The 26840-nt window shown below is 42.2% G+C and overlaps 1 protein-coding gene across 1 annotated transcript in view; it reads left to right on the top strand.

Annotated features, from left to right (window-relative positions):
• The window catches only part of COPG1 (COPI coat complex subunit gamma 1), a 1279491-nt gene that overhangs the window by 538480 nt on the left and 714171 nt on the right, over positions 1-26840 (top strand). Inside the window, exon 10 of the mRNA XM_044078421.1 lies at positions 3141-3274. Within this exon, the coding sequence (XP_043934356.1) occupies positions 3141-3274 (134 nt within the window). The remainder of the gene's footprint in view (positions 1-3140; positions 3275-26840) is intronic.

The raw sequence follows: 26840 nt of genomic DNA, 5'->3' as shown, positions 1-26840 counted from the left end.
AACAACACAGCATCTATGGGACCGGTTGGTGTCCCAGGCTGTGTCTTACATGAGCTCCAAGAAGAACTGAACCCTCACATTAAGTCACTGTTCAAACTTAGCCTTACTACAGGATATGTACCCAAAGAATGGCATACAGCTACAGTGGTCCCACTCCACAAAGGTGGTGCCACAACGGACCCCGGAAACTATCGTCCCATAAGCCTGACTAGTCTGGTCTGTAAAGCTGATGGAGCGTATTATCATGGAACTCATAAACAAAGACATTGGGAGCCTCCAGACACTGGACCCTACCCAATTCGGCTTTGTTAAGGGCAGATCTTGCCTCTTAAACCTAGTTGATTTCTTTGAAACAGTTACCAAAGCCATAGATGAGGGTAAGGTAGCCCACACAGCCTACCGGGACCTCGCAAAAGCCTTCGACACAATACCCCCACTCGGGCATCATAAATAAGCTTACCAGCTTAAATGTCAATCCCTATATCACAAGATGGGTTGCAAACTGGCTCAGAGATAGAACCCACGTGGTCAGAATCACAGGTGCCATGTCCGAATCCAAACCATTTACAAGTGGCGTTCCACAGGGCTCAGTTCTGGGACCTCTCTTGTTCGGTATATACTTCTCTGAGGTTCAGGCTAACACGGGGGGATTATGGCTGACAAAGTTCGCAGATGACTGCAAACTGGGGGCCATAATTGAATCTCCAGCTGACACAAGCATCCTCCAAAAGGGTCTCACAGAGACGGATGCTTGGTGCCAGAGCCACGGCCTCAAGCTAAATGCTAAAAAGTGCATAGTCATCCCCTTTGGGAAAAACAAGGTGCCCACAAATTACCACATAGGTGGTAATCCATTTAGTACGGAAGAAGTAATTAGAGATTTGGGGACCAACGTAGATAGTAATCTCTCCTTTGATAATCATGTTGCCAAAGTGGTTAGAAAGACCTTCTATATAGCCCACCTTATCACAAAAGGGTTCGCATCTAGATCAAGAGCGGTCATTGTGCCTCTCTACTCGTCACTCATCAGGCCCATATTTGAATACAATGCCCCTTTTGGGATGTACCTTACCCGACACCTGCAGCAACTGGAGAGACCCCAAAAGTACCTCACCAAGAGGATCATGGGCTACAAACAGATGTCCTCTGCAGCTCGACTAAAGCAACTTCAGCTCTACTCAGTTGCTTACCGCCTACTCAGAGGCGATCTATGCCTGACGTACAAAGCCATGTCAAACCCAGAATTAATGGACATGCTCCACCTCAAAAAATCCAAGTCCCTAAGAGCTACATGCTCCAGGGACCTAAACCTCAGCACAAAAATAAACAGGACATGCTGGAGGGACAGATTCATTTCCCAGAGGTTCCCCTCACTCTGGAATAAAATCCCAATTCATGTTGGACATAGCTCCTCGCTGACCCTCTTCAAGTGAAATCTGGACGCGTGGATGGGAAATCGCAAATTCACCCCTGGAATCTCTTCTGTGTCCCTGCTAGACAGAGGCACAGTAGACTAATCTTAAAAGGGTACCTTCTGTGACCTACTTTACAGAGGCACAGTAGGCAAATCTAAATGCCCTAGGGCAGATAGCCTAGTATCTACCTATGAACCTATATATGTATATATAAATGTGTCTCTGTATAATATATATATATATATATATATATATATATATATATATATATATATATATATATATATTATAATGTGTGTGTCTGTATATGTATATATGTGTATGTGTATACACACACACACACACACACACACACACACGTCTTTATATATCTATATTGACAAAGATATATCTGTAGCCCTAGGCACACACATCCAGACATACACGTATATATACACAAAATATTCATGTGTCACAGTGATACCATGGTTTAGATTGTCTTAGGGTGCTTGGTTGTCCAATTTATTTCCTTGTTTACATGCTCACTCTTTCTGTATAGGTTTATTTCATAGGTTGGTACTAGGCTATTGGCCCTAGGGCCTATACAAGCCTAGCCATAACAATTCCCTAACTATTTCTGTCTCTTATTCTCACACATTTCAGTGTCATTTTTTGTCACATCCCAAAGGACATGCAGGTGGGTGAATTGGAGACTGTCGTAGTTGCCCATACATGTTCTGTTTTTGTACTCATGCTCTTGGTTTTCTTTATATATGTATTTGGTATGTTTGTATGGTTCCCTCACAAGATCAAATGAATGGAAGCTCGAAATGCATAAGCTCGAGACCAGAATCTCGAACTTCCATTCACTCGAAATTCTGAATGGGAAGTTTAAGGTTAGAAAAAAAAAAGTGTTCCGTTACCTTTTTGCAGGGGACTAGGTCCCCCTGCACCCTTGCAGCTGTCATTTAAGAACTGAGTGACCGCACTATAGCAGAGGACTGGGAAATCTTCCATTTTGCGCTTATACATATAGTGTGGAAGTGGAGATTTCCCTTTCCTTCGCTGTAGTGCGATCTCGGAGTAGGAATATTTAAATAGGGAGGGTGTGGGGGGTGCAAGTTTTTTTTTTTTTAATTTATTTCCCCTTCACAGTTTCAAGTTTCTGTAAACTCGAGATTCTGGCTTCGGGGTTATGAATTTCGAGTTTATAGGAATTCGATCTTGTGAAGGGGAACCGTGTGTGTGTGTGTGTGTGTATATATATATATATATATATATATATATATATATATATATATATATATATATATATATACACACACACACACACACACACACACACATATATGTGTTTGTATATGCATGCTTGTATATGTGTATAAATTTATAAGTACACGCACACACATACCTGTGCTGGAATTGGTGCCCTGCCAAGACTTTTTTTTTGGTCCCGTTGAGTGATGGGCTTACCACACACACACACACACACACACAACTATTAAAAGTGAATATGTATGAAGCTGATTGCTTCTAAATGCTGTAGGTGGTGTAATAAAAGCATAAAGGGGTAGCAAGAGCAAGCATTTAGACAGTTCATTATGAATCATTCAATAAAATGGCAAAAAAGGAAAATTTGAAGTGTATGTGTCAGAGTTGTACATTTGTCAAAAAAACAGACAGTTCATTAATATTTGTTTGTAATTATTTGAGATTGCATTTTTCATTCTTGCACTGTTTCTGCAGCAGAGACAGTCCCCTGTTTGATTTTATTGAGAGCTGTCTAAGGAACAAGCATGAGATGGTGATCTACGAAGCTGCCTCTGCAATTGTGAACCTGCCCAACTGCACAGCAAAAGAATTAGCGCCCGCTGTTTCTGGTAAGTTCTGACGTTTTAGTCATGCTCCTACATCATTTTGTAAATGGGATGCATTTACACTTGCAGTAAAATGTGCTATAAACTACTAGTTCTAGTTACATGCCAGATATTAATAAATGTTTGACTTGACATGTTTGTTTTTTGTCTGATAAATGCTGTTTAGAGCTTTTAGTAAGACAACTGGTCTCTTTCTTATTTTGGTTGCCAGCACTTTTTACCTGTTGATTGCTAGAATCTTTCTGTGGCATATGTCCAGACCCTGGAAATTGGTTTCCAGCATTAATAGTACACAGTACTAAATCTAGTATTTCAAGTGCTGTTTTGCCCTTTTTTGTAAAGTGTGGACAACAGTAAACTTTTAATCAGCTTGAAATGATTATGCAGCTATAACCATTAACAAGACTACTTCCTCAGTGTTTTTAGTGAAATAAAGTTCTCTGTGTCCTATTGTATGTGAAGTGTTTTTTAAAGAGGTTTTCTGTAACATTGTCTAATAGTGAAGATCCTTTATGATGCTATCTGTGGTTGGATTCATCTTTCCCACCACTCAAAATGCAGTGTCTTTGGGATATTCCTACATTTGATGACAGATGCATGTCTGTGATCTTGCATGACGTGATATCACAGATCAGCTCCATAAGCACGTTTGCATCCTTGTGTGGCTGCCCATTCTTTTTGCTAGTTACACAATTTGCATCTCAGCTGTTGCTTGCATGCATTTGCCTGTTAAGTTGTTCTTCATGCAAATGAGTTTTGCAACAATCGTTACTATTGGAACTCCATTCTCAGGCCTGATGTCCACATCTCAGCAGCCTTCCCCTTAAATTATTGGGTGGACATTCTTCCCTTAGGGATGTCATCACATTCTGTGTATATGCTTGATGTCTGCCTTTGACATTTTAGATTTTTTTTGTCATAGTTTACAACACTTATGCTGTAGCTTCTTTAGTCGGGTATTGTTCTGACTGCTAGAAGTACTCTTTTGGAGAAATTTTATTGTTACTATTAGTGTATTTTTTGCTATAGTTGAGACTAGCTAGAATTATGTTTGTTAGCAGGATCAGATGACTGAATTATGCTTTAAGGTATGCTTACTCCTAAGAAAGAAAGTGCATGCTTTTTATTGTAGAAAAACTACACATATTTGTAATGGCTTTTGTGTGTTCTGTTTTAGTTCCAGAATATGGCATTGAGAGTGGTAGGGTTTCCCAGAGTTCCAGAAATGTTTAGAATGGAGCATTCCCTTCAAAACTGTTTATACAAAAAGAGGTCGGTGGACTTGTATACCAGTGTGGCATGTTCTGTGTTATTTACAACCTCATGTGTTTTTCATGTTAACATTAGCCTCACATTATCCATTTGTGAGGCTTTGGACTGAACAGACTGGCCTGGATCTTTTACTTCTGCACTGTTTACTCCTAGTAATAACATCTTTAACTCTATTAGACTCTATAGATCCAGGCCATGGTTTTCCCATAGACAACAGGATGAAACTTCTGTTCACTCCAAAGCCTCGCAAATGGATAACATAACATAATGGATAACTACAACAGAATGGCATTAAATATACTGATCCCAAGGATATTGCCAATATCCTGGCAGATCAATTTAGTGCCACTTCACCCCCTAAAGGGCCCATCTCAATACCAAAAGATTGCCAAATTCCGGTAATCATAGCCACACAGGTAGAAACCGCACTCTCCTAAGTTAAGAATACAGCATCCATGGGACCAGATGACATCCCGGGCTGTGTACTACAAAACTACAAAATGAACTGGCACCTCACTTAAGTGTCATGTTTAGTCATAGCCTCACCTCTGGCTTCGTGCCCACTGAGTGGCGCACAGCTACAGTTATCCTACTCCACAAGGGGGAATCCACCTTGGATCCCGGGAACTACCGTCCCATCAGTCTGATGAGCCTGATCTGCAAGGGCATGGAATGCATTATCATGGAACTTATAAACAAAGACATTGGCAACCTTCAAACACTGGACCCCACCCAGTTTGGGTTCGTGAAGGGCCGATCTTGTTTCCTGAACCTGATTGACTTCTTCAAATCAATCTCCAGATCTGTGGACGAGGGTAAGTCGGTCCACACAGCCTATCTGGACCTCGCTATGGCCTTCGACACCATCCCCCACTTTGGAATCATAGATAAACTTACTTAGCTGGGCATAAATCCCTACATCACTCGATGGGTTGCCAACTGGCTTACTGACAGAACCCAGACTGTAAAAGTAGTCGACTCCAAATCCAGCTCCAGACAAGTGGAGTACCTCAGGGTTCAGTCCTGGGACCGCTCTTGTTTGGCATCTACTTCTCTGAAGTACAGACCAGCACTAAAGGGACTCTGGCTAACAAAGTTCACAGATGACTGCAAACTGCGAGCCATTATTGAATCCCCAAATGATGTGGATATTATACAAAAGGGCTTTACAGAAACAGATGGTTGGTGCCAGAGCCATGGGCTCAAGCTTAATGCCAAGAAATGTATAGTTATCCCCTTTGGGGAAAAAACATGTACCCATGAATTACCACATAGGTGGCAGTACACTAAACACCGAAAGTGTGATGAGAGACTTAGGGACACAGGTGGACAGTGGTCTCACCTTCGATAACCACATCGCCACAACAGTCGGGAAATCCTTCTATGTGGCACACTTCATCACTAAGGGCTTTTCATCCAGAAAAAAGGAGGTCATTGTCCCACTGTACTCATCCCTCATTAGACCCATTATAGAGTACAACGCCCCATTTGGTATGTACCTCACAAGCCATCTGCAACAGCTGGAAAGGCCGCAGAAATACCTCACTAAAAGAATCACAGGCCTAAAGCAGATGCCATATGATGACTGTCTAACAATCTGCAGCTATACTCTGTGGCATATTGTCTACTCAGAGGTGATCTCTGCTTAACATACAAGGTGATGTCAAACTCTGATCTGTTGGACATGCTCCACTTAAAGAAATCTCAATCCCTCAGAGCCACACGCTCCAGGGATCTAAACCTCGTCATCACAATGAACAAAACATGCTGGAGGGATAGGTTCCTGACCCAGAGTCTCCCCATACTCTGGAATAGACTTTCCATACATGTTGAGCAGAGCGCCTCCTTGGCCCTCTTCAAAAGGAACCTTGACGATTGGATGGGAGATAGAAAATTCCCCCTGGGGGTCATGTCAGTCGCCCTATTAGACAGGGGTCCAGGGAAGTAAATATTGTGGGAAGAAATATCCAGGAAATTGTTATGGCTGGGCTTGTATAGGCCCTAGGGCCGATAGCCTAGTACCAACCTATGAACCTATGTTAACATACAAAATTTTTATTTATTTTATGTATTTATTTACATTTGTTGACTAGGAGTGTCCGACTGTACGTAGGTCCATTTTCAGCGGAGGCCCGGGGAGAAAAGCGCCACAGTTAAAATATACAGACAGTTATTACATTTGATTTACATAGCAAGTAACAATTTGATTAACATAGCAATTAACGATTACAAACATAGTACAGATGAAGAATATAGTACATCATAGGTTCATAGGTAGGTACTAGGCTATCGGCCCAAGGGCCTACGTAAGCCCAGCCAACAAGGTTTCCTGGCTTACGCCACCCAAGAAAGTTATTTTCCTGTGCCAGTCGAGCAGAGACACAGAAGTGATCCCCAGTTGTCAATAGACAACTAGAGTCTTTATCATCTGCAAAGTACATAACAGACATTAACAATTGTTACAATAAGAAGTTCCTGCTGTATAATAAGTAGTAGGCTTATGAGCATCCGAGCTTGCTATAATCAAGGTAGCTAGTGGGGTGGAAAGAAAGATAGTGGGTGATATTAGAGTGGGAGTTGCAAGGGCATAGCCAGCATGTTTTTAGGTGCGCTTTTGGTAAAGTTTTGAAGTGGGTGCATGATGATACGGAGGTAATTGTGGGTGGGAGGGAGTTCCATAATTTGGTTATAGCGCAAGAGAATAGTGCTTCACTAGCAGAGTTATTGGCTTTAGTGATCTGCAAGTGATTTTTGTTGCTGGATCTTAGTGGTCTGGTGGTGTGATAGGGTTGGAGTAGATTCTGGAGGGATGGGACATTTAGTGGATGGTTTACTAGTTTGTGGGTGAGTGTGAGTTGATACCATTGAAGGAGGTGAGGGAGTTCAAGCCAGCCCAGTTCAGCAAGTGAGAGACAGTGGTGACTACGGTAGGATGCCCCTGTGGCGAATTTGGCGATTTTGTTGTAGCAGGTCTCTAGCTTGTTTAGATTGCATTGCCTTAGGTTGGTATATATTGGAGAGGCATAAAGTAGGGTGGAGATAAGGTGGGAATTTGCTACTGAAATCTTCGCTGTTTTGGTGAGAGGTTGCTTATTTCTATATAACGCTTAGATTTTTGTGGATTTTTTTTTTTTATGGTCATGGATATGTGAATGTCAAATTTAGGTTATTGTCTGTTTCCACTCCTAGCAATTTGGTGTGTTCTGTTGGGTGTATTGTGGTGTCTTTTGCTGTGATGCTAAAGTAAGAGTTGTTTTGAGTATGTTTGGTGGGTTGGAAGATGAGTAGTTTAGTTTTGTTTGGATTGAGTATTAATTGGGATCGGATAACCAGTTTTCAACAGAGGAAAAGGCTTCCTGTGTGACTTTTTGCAGTTTGGGTAGGGACTGGGCTGAACAGATGATGGTTGAGTCATTTACGTATTGTATGAGTGTGCCACGTTTGGTGGCAGAGGCTAGATTATTGGTGAAAATAGAGAAGAGTAGGGGTCCAAGGATGGATCCTTGGGGAACCCCTATAGAGACAGGTAGTTGGGGAGATATTCTGCCATACAACGGATTGTTGGAGGTCAGACAGGTAACTCTGAAACCAGTTGGTGACTGATTGAGAGAAGGATAGGTTATTGAGGACAGAGATGAGTTGTTTGTGTGGGACCATGTCAAATGCTTTAGATAGGTCTAGGAAAGTAGCAGAGGAGAGATAGCCATTGTTTTTATGCTGAAGGATAGTGTTAGTAAAGGAGAGTAAGGCAGTGGTGGTGCAATGGTTTGGTCGGAAACCATGCTGAGTATTGGAAAGGAGGTTGTTAGTAAGGAGGTAGTCTGAGACCTGAGAGTGAATGCATCTCTCTAGTATTTTGGAGAGTGGAAAGAGAATAGCTATGGGGAGGTAATTGGTTAGTTCTGTGGAGGGCCACCTTTCTGGAGGAAAATTATATGTGATACTTTCCATAGTGTGGGAACGTAACTTTCTGACAGATTGGTTAATCAGGTTGGATACTGGGTAGGCCAGAGCATCAGCTGCGATTGGTAGGTATTCACTTGGGAGGTTGTCTGCTGCTAATTTGGTGGGCTTAAGTTTAGTTAAGAATTTTTTTATGTTTGAGGTAGGTACAGGAGAAAAAGAGAAGGCAGTGGGGAGATTACTAGTTAAAGGTGTGGGTTGGAGGGGGGGGGGTTGTGTTGTTTAGTTAGTGATAGTATGGTTTATGTGAAGTGTGTGTTGAAGGAGGTAGCAATATTATCGGAGTGAGGGATGTTAGGAGGAGGGGTACTGACTTTACCTGGGTGGAGGATGGAGTTTATGGAGGACCAGAATTGTTTGGGGTTGTGTTGGGCGGAGTCTAGGGCAAACTGGTAATATTGGAATTTGTCCTATTTTATTAGCTTTTTGACTCTATTGCGTAGTTCTAGTAATTTCTGTCTAGTTGAGGTTTTGCGCCAGTGCTCCCAGGCTTTATCCCTGTTTTTCATTTCTGACTTAGTGGTTTTCTGTAGCCATGGGGAGGGTTGTGCTTTGGTTCTGAAAAGTCTTATGGGGGTGTGGTAATTAAGGATGCTCAGGAAGGTAGTATTAAAAAATTCAACTGCGTCATCAAGACTGAGGTACTTTAGAGGATGCCAGTTACATTCTTTGAGGGATGAGATGAATGAGAGTGGGTTAAAGTGTAGATGTTCTTCATGTTTCACTGTTGCAGTCATTACATTTGGGTAATCTGCTGGCAGGTTGCCCTCAGTCTGCCTGATTGTCAAAGTCTTGGGTCCTGCGTCGGTTGCTGTCTCCTCTTCCATGACGTCAGATCATCAGGGGTATAAAACATGCAGCCGACGCCATTTTATTCAGTCTTTCTTGCTGCGTGGTGCCCGAAGCAGAAGCAGTTCGCAAGTGCCAGTCGGCCGACTCCTGAAATTTTCGCATTCGAGTTTCAGAACCAAAGTCTTCAATTAAAGCTAAGTATCCCGTTGGGGAAACTTTTTCTTGCTCCTTACCGATGTCAATAAAAGTTAATAATTGCATTACTTGTGGGAAGCAAATACCTCATAAGGATTTTCATTTGTACTGTATTCCTTGCCTAGGCCCAGATCATAATGTGCCTTACTGTCGGTTTTGTGCTAGATTTAACCAACGCACTATTAAGCGTTGGTATATTTTTGCTTCAAAATATTTTGGATCCAGATTTAATTACCATGAAATGTCGTCGGATAGCAGTCCGACTACCGGAGTTCACAAAAAATGCAAAGAAAAAGACAGAGACAGGCCGTCGAGGTCCAAAACCGACAACGAAGCTTCTCCCAAGCCAGTCACTGGTTTGCCAGTACTCAGTGAGGTGCTTTCGCAGCTCCTGATACCCGCTACTTTTGAGTCGCAGGCCTCTACCGAGACCCGTGCGGAGTCTGGTATGCCGCGAGATTCTCAGAGTATTGAACCAGCGGATGTCTCTCCCTCAGATGGGTCCAGAGCTGCTGAGCAGGCACCGGCTTCTGAGTGTGTTTTCAGGCCTCAACATTTCTATATAAAACCAAAGCCAGCTTCAAAAACAGCTTGTAAGGCTAAAAAACTGACGCATGAGCCACGTGCTCAGGCCCCTATTCCTAACAAAACAGATGATCAAAATGGCTGAGAACTTAATTACCTTGATCAGGGGTTCCCAACCCCCCCCCCCCTGCTAAGAGGCCTAGGTAAGACACTGAGTATGAATCTTCAGATCAGGTTTCTATTTCTTCTGATCAGGAATTTTCTGCACCACCCTATGAGGATTCAGATACAGAAGAATCCATCCCATCTGCATCTCCTCTTGAAGATTACTCCTTTGGAGAAACTTTGCATACCTTAAGGGAACATATTCATTGGGAGAGTCAGGATTTCTCTGAATCAAAAAAGAGGCTTAGGGATTTTCTTCTTCTTCCTCAGCATAGGCCTTTGGCTATACCTCCTGTATTAGATGATGTTGATGACGTATTTTCAGAATCAAGCATGGCTCCTGATTCCATACCTCCGGCTCCTAGTACGCCAGACAGATATTACAGCGTTCCTGACTCCCACAAATATTTATTCAAAAATCCTGCTGCCGATCCTGAAACTATCTCACAGGGTCCCAAAGGTGTAAAGGCCTCTACAGCCAAAAATCCTACCCCCCTCTGATAGAGATTCCAGGGCGCTGGATAGATGGGGAAAGAAGGTTTATACATCTGCAACCTTGGCAATTAGGGCCTTAAACTGCCAATTTCATATGCTTAAATATCAACATCATGTTATGGGTTTGTTGAAACAGAAAATGATGTTGATTTCTGATTGTGTGGAAAATAAAGAATTACAGGAATTATTGCATGCAGCAGAACAGGTTGGAAAGCATACTTTGCAATGTGGTTTTGATTCTTTGGAGGCCTCTTGCAGGGCCGCAGTTACTGGATCGGTGATTAGAAGACATGCATGGCTCAAGGAGCAAAATCTGCCTGATCATGTTAAAGCTAAATTGTTGGATGCACCTTTACAGCATGATACTCTGTTTGGTAATAAGGCAGAAGAGGTTTTAAAGAAAATGGAAGACAAAGCTAAATCTATGCAAACTGTAAAAGATTTTTTCCAAGTGCAGCCACCCAGATTCAGTAGGCACTGGCCTATTAAAAATTGGTCCTTTCCTGTGTCCAGCAGAGCCTCACAAGGCAAATCCAGGCACTCAAAAGGCTCTAGATACCAATCACAGGGTTCTTACAGATCAAAGCAATGGGGGTGCCTCTACCTCCAAATCTGGAGGAAACAAAGTGCAGCCTTACAGTAAGCAGTCTCAATGACTTCCCTGTACCATCACCAAGCACTTATCTTTTGGCAGCCCCCTTGGGGGGAAAATTAGCACTTTATGCTCAAAATTGGCAGTTAATTACCCAGGACAAGTGGGTATTAAACATAGTATCCTAGGGATACAGATTTCATTTCCATACTTTGCCAATTCCAAACGGTTGGCCAGATCTGCCACAAAATCAATGGGCAGAGGCTCAGAAACAAGTTACGTCCCTCATGGATATGGGGGCTATTCAACCAGTGCCACAACAGGAGAAAGGACAAGGTTTTTAATCAAGACTGTTCCTGATACCCAGAAAAGACAATGCCTGGCGTCCAATACTGGACGTATAGACTTTGAATACATTCTTGGACATTCCAAAATTCAAAATGCTGACTTTACAACAGTTACTGCCCATGCTGGGCAAGAACGCTTGGTTAGTGACTCTAGACTTAAGAGGCATACCTGCATATCCCAATAAGGGAATTGTGCAGAAGATAACCTCCGCTTCAAGGCAGGTTTTATGCATTACCAATTCTCTGCACTGCCCTTTGGCTTATCTACTGTGCCCAGGGTCTTTACAAAGTGTCTGGCACCAGTAATTGCATTTTGCAGACAAAGAAGCATACAAATCTCTCCTTACTTGGATGAATGTGTCATTCAATCAGAAAACAAGGACATTCTTCTTCAGCATCTGGCATTTGTAAAAAAGGCTTTTAACATGCCTAAGGTACACAATAAACGAAAATAAATCACAACTGGTACCCTCTCAAAAAATTACATTCCTGGGTGCAAGCTTGAATACAACTGCCCAGATGGCTTACCTTACGCCAGACAAACAAAGGCAACTGACTATATACTTCACACAGATGGCAAAAACCCAGTTATCTGCAAGACAAATCCTGCAGGCTTTGGGGTTCATGGCATCCTGCATTCTACTAATTCCATATGCAAGACTGCATATGAGGAAACTTCAGTGGTATCTAAAAAGTTTATGGAGTCAACATTGTCACAGTCTGGAAGCAATGATTCCTCTCATCCCCTGCCTACAACAGGAGTTTCTTTGCTGGGCAGAGACATGTCACCAAAACAAGGGGTGATCTTTCACTCTACCCCCTGCCACCCAAACCCTAACTACAGACGCATCAGACTATGCATGGGGGGCCCATCTGACGGAGAGATGCATTCAGGGCATATGGAACCCAAATCAAATGCATCTGCATATCAACCAGAAGGAGATGCTAGCTGTTCAGAATGCCCTGACAGCCTTCAAGGACTTACTTCATCCAGGACTACTACTACTGATAGACGGACAACACCACGGTTATGTGGTACATAAACAAGCAGGGGGTACACATTCCTACCCCCTTTGCAGACTAGCCATGGCATTGTGGGACACAGCCTTGACTTACCAAGTACATCTTCAAGCACAGTTCCTGCCAGGAAAACAAAATACTCTGGCAGACGACCTAAGCAGAAATCTTATGGATCCTCACGAGTGGAAACTGGATCCACAAGTCTTTAGCATGGTAACACAGAAATGGGGGAGCCCAGACATAGATCTATTTGCCTCTCCCCAAAATTATCAACTGGACAAATTCTGCACAAGGACTTATCACAGACAAGCATGAAAAGTAGATGCCCTATCCTTCAGTTGGAAAAACCTATCCGTCTGCGCCTTTCCTCCTCTGCCTCTTCTCCCCAAGGTCTTATTACAGGTTAGACAGGAAAAAACGAAGATGATCCTAATTGCCCCGGACCGGCCATGCTAGCACTGGTACCCAATTCTAAGGAATATGTCTCAACTCCCTCCTTGGTACTTGCCTCAAATACCTCATCTACTGTCTCAGCAGAGCAATCAAATTCTGCACGCTCAGCACCAAACTCTGAACCTGGCAGCATGGCTGATCATGTAATTATTCAAACACCTCTCAGTAAATCTGTGATGGATGTCATTTTGGAAGCCAGAAGGCCTAGTACTAGAAACTCTTATGCTGATAAATGGAAGAGATTCTGTGCTTGGAACCAAGCACAAGGAACGGACACAGCAAAACCAAATATTCCTCAGATTTTACAATACTTGACTGAGATGCTTGACAAGGGCCTATCTTTTTCCTCAATAAAAATCCATGCCTCTGCCATCTCAACACAGAGCCTCCCATCCTTTCTCATCCTCTGCTAAAACAGTATCTTAGGGGGACCAAAAATGTAAGGCCCCCCAGAAGATCACCAACTCCTGCATGGGACCTCAATTTTGTGCTGGAAAAACTCAGCCTGCCTCCTTTTGAACCAGCAGCTACTGCGGATATAAAGTTTTTATCTTGGAAAACTGCTTTCCTTTTGGCAATCACTTAAGCAAGAAGGGTTTCAGAACTACAGCCCTTATGGCTGTGGAGCCTTTTATTACATTTTACCCGGACAGGGTGTCCCTCAGGACCAATCCTTCCTTTATGTCTAAGGTGGTATCCACTGTGGCTCTTAACCAAACTGTTCACCTGCCAACATTTTACCCAAATCCGCAGAACAAGGGAGAGCGGATTCTGCATTCATTGGACATATACAGACAACTAAGATTCTACTTGAACAGGACCAGATCTCTAAGAAAATCTGAGCAACTACCGGTGGCATTGCCTGCAGGATCAGAGGGGAAGGCTATATCAAAGCAGACTATTTCTAAGCAGATAAGCCACTGCATTCATTTCTGCTACTTGCATCATGGTAAACCGGTGCCCAAGGGAATCGGGTCACATTCCACCAGGGCTGCCTCTACCTCAGCAGCCTTTCTCAGAGGAGTTCCAACCAAAGACATTCTAGAAGCTGCTACTTTTACAAAGCATTATCATTTGCATCTCTTCTCTAAGTCCAGGGCAGGCTTTGCCACTGCAGTTCTGCAGGGCCTTATAGCCGCTCCTAATGCTATTTAGTGCCATCCTCCCATCCATAGCTTTGGGATTCTACCCAAATGTAATGACTGCAACAGTGAAACATGAAGAACATAGTACAGTTGTGTACACTTAACATAAATATAGATGTTAGAGTGTATTCACTGTTGCAATCCGGGTTACCCACCCGCCATCCCCCTTTTTTCTATAACGTCTCTTTCCTTCACTATATTCTAAAGCCTTTGGGGTGTATTTCTTTTAGATGAAGGTACAGTTTTTGTTGCTAATAGTGCATTTATATATATATATATATATATATATATATATATATATATATATATATATATTCTTGGGATGGTGGTGCAGCGGTAGCGTTGTCGCCTCACAATAAGACGCTGTCCGGTTCGATTCTCAGCCAGAGCGTCTTCTGCGTGGAGACATGCGTGAATGGGTGTACCTTCGTTGAAGGTTGTGTGTCAGGCCTGGCAAGCCGGTACGTAAAAATCAACTGCCAATCATTAGCGGACCGGAGTTCCGCTGTGGTGACCCCTAACCGGTAAAAGCTGAAAGACACAAACAAATATAGATATAGATATATATATATATATATATATATATATATATATATATATATATATACACACACACATATTTTGGCTCCCCATTTGGGGGGCACCTGACATCTGGGGCAAGAAAAACCTGAATAAAATGGCGTCAGCTGCATGTTTTATACCCCTGACGACCTGACATCATGGAAGAGGAGACAGCAACCAGCGCAAGACCCAAGACTTTGATATTCAGGCTGACTGAGGGCAGCCTGCCAGCCAGATTACTCAAATGTAATGACTGCAACATTGAATACACTCGAACATCTACATTTATGGTAAGTGTACACAACTGTACTTTTTTTACGTATTTGATGGTAGATGACAGGTTTAGCTTGGTATAGGTATTTTTTGAGTAGGAATGTTGGGGAGTGATCACTGAGGCTATCTGATAAGCAGCCTGTTATATATGACTGGGGGCTCTTACTGACTAGTATCCAATCCAGGGTAGTGTGCTTGTTGGAGTTTTTATTTATCCTAGTTGGCGACTGGACTAGTTGGGTGAAGCCATTTAGGTTTACATGATGGGTCGGATGGTTGCCAGAACAGGATTGCCAGTCAATACTGAAATCACTTAAAATTATAGTTTCTTGGGGGAGATGGTGAGTAGACCAGAAAGGAGGTTTTCTAGTGGAGGGATGTTTTGGCCAGGTGGGAAGTAGCATCCAATTATGTTGATGGTTTTATTTTGGTTTATTTTGAGGTTGGTATTTATTATTTCTTCATTGCCTATTTGTGGAGCTGATGATTTTAAGATCTGGATGTTTAGATGCTGTTTAAATATTATAGCTACACCGCCTCCTTTCTTGTTTAGCCGGTCTACTCTTAGTATGCCATAACCAGTAGGGAGGATTTGCTCACTGGTAATGTGAGGTTTTAGCCAGGTTTCTGTCAGGATGACTATATCTGGGGAGTACAAATTTATGGTGGCATGGAGTTCATGGACTTTGTTGGATATACTTCTAATATTTAGGCTTAGTAGAAGGAAGTCACTTGGCTTTCTATTGGCTGTGATTTGGGAGAAGTTGTGGTTTCTAGTCTGATTATGAGGATTGGAGTTGGAGATGGTAGGGCCAGGACTGGGGTGGATGTCTCCACTTAGGGCTAGGGCTAAACTTTATGATTGTGCTCTGTGGGTAGCAGGTATGGTGGGAGGGTTACTATGTTAAGTTGTAGGGATGCTTTATGTTTGAGTAATATAGTTGATAAAATATGCGGGGGGTGCATGAGTTGGTGGGAGGGGGAGCTGAGTGAGGGTGAGACATGAGTGGTGGTGTGAGTAGTAGTACAGTGGTAGTGGTTGAGTGGGGGAATGATGGAGTTTTCGTAGGATGTAAGATATGCAAGGAGAGTGCATGCAGTGAGCATAGGTATGGAATGCTTATACATGTTAGCTGAGGAGGAGTGATAGTAGTGGGAAGATGGAGGAGGTAGTGTTGGGTTTAGTGCTGTGGTTAGCTATTGGAAAGATGGGAGGGGTTTGTGAATGTAATAAAGGTAGTACCACTGGGGGCGGGAGGGAATAGGGGGCAGGGTGGGGAGCGAAGCGAGTAGAGACCCTGTTAGTTGCTCTTATGAGGGGGCTGGAAACAATCAGGTAACAGAGTAGACTGATAAAAGAACATATGATAGTGAATGTGGAGACTCAGGTAGGTACCCTGTATTTCCACAAACTATCAGTTAGCTGTGCCCCAGTTCAGGCAGTTTAAATAAGTTTTATGGCAGAGCTGAGCATAAGGTGCTTAAAGGGTGGTTGTAGTTTTAAAAATGGTGCCTGTCACAGGTAATATTTATTAACTTTGCGATTGGCTTAAGGTAATAAACAGGGGAGGGGGAGAACAAGGGTATGAGCAGGCAGTTTTTTTGTACTGCTGCTAATGAACCAAAACAAAGACAAGTTTGTGTTTAAGAATCAATCAGAATTGACAAAGGACTGCTCTGAAGCTGTAAGTCATTTTTTAACCATTTCTCAGGTGGAAAAACAGGATAACCTTGTATCAGTAGGCTACTGTGGTCTCAATTTAAATTAACAAACACACAGTATTTGATCAGTTATGAAAACTATTTGCTAACAGAAGGGAATAAGAGAGAAAATGGAAGATGTGTGTGTGTGTATATGTGTGTGTGTGTATATGTGTGTGTGTGTGAGAGTGTGTGTGTGAGAGTGTGTGTGTGAGAGTGTGAGAGCCAAAGCAGAGTGCTCTCCACGGGATAATGAATATTGGCTCAAACAGGTAGACACATACTCAAGTTAAAACAAGAACACAAAAAAAGACTGAACGGCAAATAAGACTGTGCGTAAATTTAATGACACAAAACCAACAAAATGAACTTTAAGCGCTTTTCGTTTGTTTGAAAAAAGCAAACGTCAGAAGTACAGTTGTTCTATGAACTAGCTCTTAAATAGACCAATACATAAAAAGTGCGGGAGACTAGCATCCAAATTAGTAATTAAACAATTATGTTAGTTCAATTAAAAACCAGTTTTAAAGAAAACACTCTATATAAAAATGTAAACATAATAAAACCTAACCCGGAAATGTATGCCATAAACTTATAAAAAACTTATGTTCATACAAATTAGTTCTAGATAACAAAACAAATACAGTCTAAAAATAAAAATTAATAGTAAATACTTAACATGCTCAAGTTAACTTTAGCTGTTTGCAGACAGTTCAGACCCGAACTGGGCTTTTTTTATAAGAATGATAAAGGTGGTACCGCAGTTGAATACTTAGTGGTGTTAGGTTCAAAGTTAACTTTAGCTGTCTGCAGACAGTTTAGACCCGGACTGCGCTTTTCTTATAAGAATGATAAAGGTGATAGGTACCGCAGTTGAATACTAGTGGTGTTAGGTTGGAGAGACACTGAGCTCCTCATGGGGCCTGAAACAGAGTGGATTGTAGTTTTAGTAATACACTAATAACATAGGGGGAATATGTGATATAATAAAACAGAATTGGAATGTTTTCCTGACAGATGAAAAAATAGGTAAGGTACGGGGAGGGGGGACAGTCTTTGGTTTTAGAAGAAATAAAAAATTGAAAGCTCTATTATGTCATGAAGGGAAGACAGAAAAAAGTAGGAACAACTGTACACAACGTGCAGGTACACGAAAGTGCAGAAATTGCAAAGCATGTGAGTATATTGAGGAGGCAGAATCTTATGTACACCCTGTATCAAGAAAACAATATTGTTTTGATTTGTATGCAAACTGTAGAACAAAGAATGTTGTTTATCTGGCTGTGTGTCAAGACTGCAGTTCATTCTATGTAGGAAAAACTAACTGTATGTTGAAAAACAGAATTCTGAACCATTTGTCTTCTGTAAGATTAAAACATAAACATAATGCACTTTTCCAGCACATTTCCAAGTATGAAAATCTTAAGTTTATGGTTATACAATGTGTAAATAAAAACAAAAGGGGAGGTGATATGATTAATGAGACAGAGCTGAATGAGACTAAATGGATCATTGAGCTAGCAGCATACAAAACCCCAGGTTTAAATAGGGTTAAGAAAAAGGAGGGTGCAGTACTGAATGTTAGCTGAAGAGCTATATAAAAACTGCAGTTTCATTTGAGTTTTATATCTGAAGAAGGGCTTGGTCCCGAAAGCGCTCATTCTTGTGTTTCTAATTGTGTTTTAAATAAAAGTTTTGAAGCTGTTCAGAGTGGTGGCTAGTACCTGCTTTTTTCTTCTTTCCTTTGGAATTTTTTGTAAGCAGGCAGCCTTTGGTGGAGTATCTACAGTTCTTTTTTGGTTTGTTATATTACCTGTTTATACTTTAAGTCCACCACAGTTGGTTGCTTTTACAATAAGACCCGTTTTGATTGGGTCAGGTACAGCAGAGTTTATGCAGTTGCTTAAGTTTTTGTACAGGGCATTTGCGTACACTTCTGCACAGTGATCTGATCATTGATGTCTGCGATTGCGGGTGGTATGAGGCTTTTTATTCCATTGCTTAGTAGGCTGTAGTTAGCTTTGGTAAAGTTTTTTTTTTTTTTAATTTTTATTTCTGTGAGGGTGTCAGTTCCAGTACTTACTTCAAATGAGACTGGTTTGTGGTCTGACCTAACCAGGGAGGGCATCACGCATGGGAAAATATAGTGACCCCCCCCCCCCATGTTGGTGAGTATTATATGGAGAACATTAGATCCATTAGTGGGGGGTGCAGACTGTCTGTTCCAGAGCATTTGTGTTAACAAAGTCTGGGAACCTCTGGTTGAGCATATTTTTGTTCATGCTTCTCCCCCAGTCTATGGAAAGATAGTTGAAATCTCCCATACCTAAGGTGTTGGGCTGCATGGCGAGTGATTCTAGTAAATCGAGGTAAGCAGTCTGCTTGTCCTTGTTCATGGTGGGGGATCTATATCTAGCAGTGATGTGTGGTATGGTACTTTTCCTATAGTTAATTGGACATGCAGTAGTTTGAGAGATTCGTGGTGTTGTGACCAGTCTCGGAGCTCATTTTGAGGTCTGAACTTGTGGAAGGCATTGTAGCCTGGCACGGCCAGGGTGCTGTTTGCGGCCTTGAACCATATCTTGGTAACTGCACAGACGTCAACATCCTCTAAGGTGAGGAGTGCTTCCAGGGAGTGCATTAGCAGCATACCCTGAGTTTGTTTTGATTAGATTTTGTTACATTGGAAAATGTATTGTTTTGGCATTGCCTAAAACAATAGGCACAGGGGAAGCAAGGGCATTTGCCAGTATCCGAAACCCTAAGGGGGGGGGACAGGTACAGACCCATCTCTAGCAAAGCATTGAGGTCTGTCTACCATATCCTACCAGGTTGACAGATACTGGATCACCCTGGACTTGCACCACAAGCTGAACCAATTGATGAAGTCAGTCATTCTTTGTTTATATTGTGGCATCATCCTGGGTGAGGGTAGGATGCTGCTTAGGGCTAGGGATATACCTGTCTGGGACACACAGTCAGAGTTACGTCATGCCTCTCTTCATTTAGTCCAGAGAGATACTTCTCAGGGCATTCAGTGCGACGTGGACTGTGGTAGAGTCGTAACGGTACTTGTTGCTGAGTGACTTGAATGCATGAGTGATTTGTTGGACCCTGGCACCTGATACACAGCTGACCATGAACTTTTCCTTGTCCAGTCTAGAGAGGGGACATCTATGTGTCTCGCTATGGAGTCACCTATGACCAAGACATTTGATATGTTTTGCCTTAGGGGCTTATTTGTTGAAATATGGGTCTGTGTGTTGTGGCTTCTTTTTGCTTAGCGGTGAGTGTGGGTGGTGTGCGTTTGGGAGGTCTCTGTTCTTTTGGTAGGCTTTTAGTGAGTACCTCTGCATTTCTGGGTTAATGTGTCGTGACCTTATTTTGTGTGAGAGGTGAAGCATGTGTGCTGACAAACCTGTTTTGTGTCTAGTCTGTTTTCACGTGAGAATTGACACCAATTCCACAGTGTATTTGCAATGTTCACATAGGATGTTAGTTTGCTTTAGGAGTAAATGGTTGTCAGTATACATGAGGCAATTGCTACATTGCCTCAAGATGGCCATATCAATCAAGCTGGCAGGAGAAATGATGAGAAACTTCCCGTCCATTGTGGCAGGATTTTTCTGAATGTGGTATTTGGGAAGGAAGTAGACTAGCTGGACTTGGTCCCAAACTGCAGAAATGAAGCAGTAATTCAATTAAATACAGATAAGAAAGTGCAGTGCCGGCTTAAAATATATTTATTTTTCAGTGTTGTTAAGTGGATGCCTTGGATTTTAGTGCAGATGCACTCCAGACCTCTGGCTAAAGTTTTAAAATGTTGAGCAGCTCCGGTAAAATGATGGAAAACCCATGTAAATGGGAGGCTCATATACAGGCAAATTTAAATAGTTTTAACACAACTACCAATGGGAAAGCCCCAAACTGAGCCTTTCTGCAGCATTCCCCAAATCAGATGGGTCCTGATTTACACACTTCTGCCACAAGGGTGCAGGAGGGCCCTTTTAATGTAAGATGGATGGTTCAAGAGCACAGTGATACCAGTCTAAATTCAGCAGGTCTGAATCTAGGTTATGCTATGTAAAGCAAGGAAGCACAATTTCTAGATAGGAAGGAATAAGGGGAGTTACTTAAAGGTCAAATTGAGAGCGTTTACTAGTATACTATTAGATGACCTGCAATGGTACCACCCTCTGCACAAACTGACAGCTCTTTGACCAGCTGTGAGCAGTGGGGACTGTGGAGAGTGTTTCCTATAGAGGATTTTAAACCAGACATGTTTGCTTATTTACAAGCACAGGGAACTGAATTTGCGTGAGTCTTTTATACCAGCAGGATGAAAGACTTGTAAAGTTAAACCCTCATGCCATTCAGATGAAAACATAATAGGCTAGCAACCAGTAGTTCCCACCTTGGATGGATTGAATTTGGCTCTCTGCTCCCACCAGAGTGCAAGAAAACCCTCCCCAATGTAAAACATACTGGCTTTGAGCTCAAGAACCGTAAGAAATGCTTTAGAACAGAAATACAAATTCCTGCAGTATCTGGAATCCTTGGAAATAAGTTCACTAACCCTGAGAAATGTTCACAACACACACAAACTTTGCAAAACTTTGAAATATTTTGGCAGACTTAGGAGAACTTTGGGAAGTTTAGAACAGCTTTTGAAGAATGTTGTTAAAACAACCTAAGAGCAGTACAGTAGCAAACAGGTGGAGTTTCTACAACAGGTGCAGGCTGAAAAACAGATAAATTAAACCAAATAAATAAATGCAGCACAAAAGTGTTAAATGTCACTGAAACAGGTAGAGCAATTGCAAAAAAAATATACTTGTTAGTCTTGTAGGTCCAGATGGTTTTAGAAGCAATCCACGTCTTTTAGTCACAGGTGTCCAAGGTAAGCACAAGGAAGCTCTGAATAAAAAGCACTACAAACTGGATGCCTTTTCTAGATCCATGGCAGGCTTCACCAGGACCATTCTGCAGGAGCTCCTGGACATTTTAGGTTTCTTCCTGCTGGGTTGGGTAAACTTTGGGAGTCTAAAGCATAGGCCAGTAAGGCAGTGTGCTTGCTGAGCATAGTACAGTTGCGTAAGTTCCACTTACTGTAACAGTAGATGTTTGTAGAACACACTGCCTTATTGGCAATACCCTCCTACCATCTCCCTTTAGTTGGGTGTACATTGTTTATTGTATCTGCTGTTTTTGTTTAGCAGCTTCTGGTGTGTGTGTGTGTGTGTGTGTGTGTGTGTGTGTGTGTGTGTGTGTGTGTGTGTGTGTGTGTGCGCAGCCTTTGATTTGGAACTGTAGGTGTTCGCAAAGCTTGCGTTTTTCCATCTGCTCTTCCTTTGGGCCGTAGGGAAAAATAAGGATTGTTGTTTGAGACTGAAGAACTCTCCTGCTGTGGCAGCTGATTGGATCTTCGCAGCCACAGCCACGGGGGAGAGCTTGAAACCTTTTGAGAAACTACCAGAGAGAGGGGGGGGGGGTAGTAGGGCAGCACTACCCATATGTCATTAAGACGGTGTGTTCTGTGAGCATCTACTGTTACAGGGAAGTCAAACTTGCTCATCTATACTTTACTATTAATAAAGGCTAGGAAGGAAGATTTAACTTTATTTAGATACTCTTTAGTTAAATTTGATGGCATCAGATCTGTGTTAATTACAGAGCAGAAGTATTCTAGGTTTATCATTATGATAGCTGGTTTTGATTTATAATCAGTTGATACTGGCATATTTATTTGATGTTAAGTAGTTAACCTTGTTGGTGTTTGGCGAAATTAAAATCAGCTACCAGAAATAAATTTGTATTTATTTTAAAGTCTTGGAGTTTAGTCAGGAAATTATCATGCTGTGCAGGTAAGATTGACAGCACACAGGTGTTTTCCATAATGGAGTATTCAGTACCACTGATAATATTGGATGAGGAGTTTAAGTTCTGATTTGCTTTCTTGGCTTTGGTTTTAGGTGTTTTTTTTTTCTTTCTAGACATTACCAGCAGATTTACTCTGGGATGTGTGATACAAGTTTGGTTTTTAAACCTTACTTCAGTAATGGTACAGATATCAATATATTGCAAGCAAAGGAAAGCTTCTATGTCACCCATTTTATTTTTGAGACTTCTGATATTTAGCAAAACCACCTTCATCCCTGATTTTGTGTGTGTGTGTCTGTCTGTGTCTCTGTGTCTGTGTGTGTGTCTCTGTGTGTGTGTTCAGTCATAGGTTTGTTAACCTTAGGCCTTTTGACCACTGAGGGGCTTGTTGCCCTGATTTCTGTGTTGGAAGTTGTGTGTGCCCATGTAGTCATGCAGTGTCTTCTTGAAGGTATCAGTTGATGCTCTGAGTTTAACTAAGAGGAAAGTTTATTCCATAGCCACTGTAATAATCTGTGAAAGAGAAAGTTATCAGATTTTACGGTATGATTGATACTAATGTTAATGAGGCCACATGTCCTTTTTTTCAGGGTCACAGGGGCAGTATTTTTAGCAAAGGGTTTCAAATAGCAGGGGGTTCTTTAATTCTCTGTATATTCGGCATGGGTACTCTCTAAGACAACAATAAAGTATGGAGAAGAGGCATAATTGCTGTAATCTTTTTGTATAAGACAAGTCTTTTGAAGTCCTTCAATCTTTAATCTAGTGAAGGATCACTTTGGCAACGCCATGAACTTTGCAGATCATAGTGGTTATAAGGGTGTCATGTAAAAGATTACGATTTATAAAGAGTGCAGGCTCCTTTTACTCTCTTGTCAAATTTTGTTTCCCATCAATAGTGTATAACGCTGATGAGTTTTTTTCTTATTGTTAGACTACCACATTTTTTGACATTGAAAACAAGCTAATTTCTTCTGTGCGTCCTTCATATAATGTTAAGTACTGTTTGAAGGGAAGTGGTGTCAACAGGATGAAGAACAATGCTCCCAAGTTCTTGGTCATCCACACATTTGGTGAGATAAACACCCGAGTCAGTTCTGACATGTAAAATGATGACAGTAAAAAGGAGTGGCTCTAGGACAGAGCCTTAACGACTCCATTGGTTTCAAAGGATGCTGAGAAAAGGAATCTCCAACCATTCTTGCCTGTTTTATATAATTTTGTAGCCAGTTGTGAACACAAATTGTGGTTTAATTTACCATCCGGTTCCTGAACTTGTGTAGGATTCATACATGGGTTATAGTGTTAAGACACACAAGTCTTTCTCTAGGAAAGTGAGTACACAGACAAAAGTGTATGGAAGGTCTATATTTGACAAAACCATACTGAGTTAAGTTACCATGTCTTTCTGAATAAATCATATGATTTTCTCCATCACCTTTTACTATAGGTTTGTGAGGCTAAATGATCGGTAATTATTGGAGTTTGTGGGAGAGCCTCCCTTTTTGATTGAGGTCAAAATAGCTTGATTCTAGATGTCACCGGCATAGCCTGTTTTTATTTTCCATTAAGAATGTGATGTTCTTCGTGTTTCACTGTTGCAGTCATCACACTTGGGTCATCTGTCTGCAGGTAGCCCTCAGTTGGCCCGAAAACCAGAGTCTTGGGATTTCTGCATCAGATGCTGTCGCCTCTTCCATGCCGTCTGGTCGTCAGGGGTATAAAACATGCCATTACATCAGCTTTTCTTGCTGAGCGGAGCCCGAAGCAGAAGCAGTTTGCAAGTACCGGTCGGCCGCTAAGTACCCCATTGGGGATCCTTTTTTCTTGCTCTAACAGATGTCAGAAAAAGTTAATAATTATCATGCCTGTGGAAAGCAAATACCTGACAGAGATTTTCATTCTTACTGTGTCACCTGTTTAGGCCCAGACCACGACGTTCCTCGGTGTCAAGTTTTGTGCCTTGTTCAATGCCCACACTACTTGTCGTTGGGCTATCTTTGTCACTAAATTCTTTTGCTATCATTCTTCGTATTCCGAATTGGCTTTGATAAGCCATACGACTACCGATCTTCTGAAAAAACGTAAAGATAAAGACAGAGACAGACCGCATAGGTCCAAAACTGCCGACGACTCTTCTGTTAAGCTAGTTGCCAGTCTGCCAATACTCAGGTGCTTTCGCAGCTTCTGATACCCGCTTCTACAGATTCGCAGGCCTCTACTGAGACCTAGTCGGAGTCCGGTATGCCGCGACATGCTTCTTTGACTATGGAACCTGCGGATGTCTCTACCTTGGATGGGTCCAGAGCCGCTGTGCAGGCACCAGCTTCTGAGGGTGTATTCAGACCTTCCAATGTTTGTATTAAACTGACTACTTCGTTTCTGAATAAAACTACTGAATTTCTCAGGCCCAGAGTTTGCACTACGCCTAGGAAACCGACGTCCAAAGTGCATTCTCAAGCTCCCATGCCACAGAAACAAATGCTTAGAATGGCTGAAGACCTTATTACTTTAATTAGGGGAAGCCAGCCTTCCCCCTCTAAAAGACAAAGAATTGATTTTCCTTCTGATTCTACAGATCATGAGTCCGATGACTCTGACCCCTCAGATTACCAGGACATACCCTTATTTACCTATGAGAATTCAGATGCAGAGGATTCCATTCCCTCTGCCCCCCCCCCCCCCCCAGGACATTTCTTTTGGTGAAACCTTGCATACCCTCAGAGAGCATTTCCACTGGGAGTGCCAGGACTACCCACAGTCCAAAAAGAGACTCCGGGAATTTTTAAACTTGCTCAGCATGGGCCTCTAGCTATCCCCCCTGTTCTGGAAATTGTAGATGATGTCTTCATGGAATCCAGTCTTACCCCTGATACTTTGCCACCAGCTCCTAGAAAGCCTGACAGGTACTACAAAGTACCTGACTCTCACAAATTTATATTTAAAAATCCCACTGCGGATCCAGAGACCATTTCCCAGGGACCTAAAGGTATTAAGGCTACTACAGCCAAAAACCCTACCCCTTCGGGCAGGGATTCTAGGGCTTTAGACAGATGGGGGAAGAAGGTATATACCTCTGCAATTCTTGCCATCAGGGCTTTAAATTGCCAGTTTCACATGTTGAAGTACCAGCAGCATTTTATGGAACTAATTAAACAAAAAATGATGTTGATTCCTGATTGTGCAGAAAATAAAGATTTACAAGATTTAATGCATTCTGCAAACCAAGTTGGAAAGCATACTTTGCAGTGTGGTTTTGATGCCTTAGAAGCATCTTGCAGGGCTGCTGTCACTGGGTCTGTTCTTAGAAGGCATGCTTGGCTGAAGGAACAAATCTTGCCAGACCATGATAAAGCAAAATTACTAGATGCGCCATTAAACCAAGAATGTTTGTTTGGCACTAAAGTGGAAGAAGTTCTTAAAAAGATGGAGGAAGAAGCTAAATCTATGTGAACTGTTAAATATTTCCTACAGGTACAGCCACATAGATTCAGTAGGCATTGGCCTTCAAAAAATTGGTCTTTTTCAGTCCCTCCCAGACCTTCTCAGTCCAAACCCAGGGGCAGCAGACCACCAATACTACAGTCTCAGTGTATGCACAGGTCTAAACAATGGAGTTTTCCCACCTCAAAAACAGGGAGTGGTAAGCCACCCTGTTATGGAAAAAGTTCACAATGACTTGTCCTTCATCCTTCCCAGCCATGCCCAAGTACTTGCACCCCTAGGAGGAAAACTCGCCTTGCATGAAAAAAACTGGGAGTACATTACCCAGGACAGATGGGTCCTAACATTGTATTCCTCGGATACAGATTATACTTCCACTAACTGCCAACCCCAAGCGGATTGCCAGACCTCCCCCCAAACCAGTGGGCAGAGACCCAAAAACAAGTACTTTCTCTTCTCAGTATCAGGGCTATTCAGCCTGTTCCAACAGAGCAAAGGGGACAGGGTTTCTACTCCAGACTATTTCTGGTGCCCAGAAAAGAAAACTCTTGGTGCCTTATCCTGGATCTGTCAGTTCTCAACACCTTCCTGGTGGTACCAAAATTCAAAATGCTTACTCTCCAACAGCTGCTTCCTATGTTAGCGAAGGACTCCTGGCTAGTCACCCTAGACCTAAAAGAAGCTTATCTGCACATCCCCAAAAGGGAATCTTGCAGGAAATATCTACATTTCGGGGCAGGCTCTAT

This window comes from Protopterus annectens, chromosome 7.part0, assembly GCF_019279795.1.
Source record: "Protopterus annectens isolate FY-2018-M chromosome 7.part0, PAN1.0, whole genome shotgun sequence".
NCBI classification, from domain to species: domain Eukaryota; kingdom Metazoa; phylum Chordata; order Ceratodontiformes; family Protopteridae; genus Protopterus; species Protopterus annectens.
Note: the sequence above shows the minus strand (reverse complement) of the source record. Positions and strands in the feature narration are given on the sequence as shown.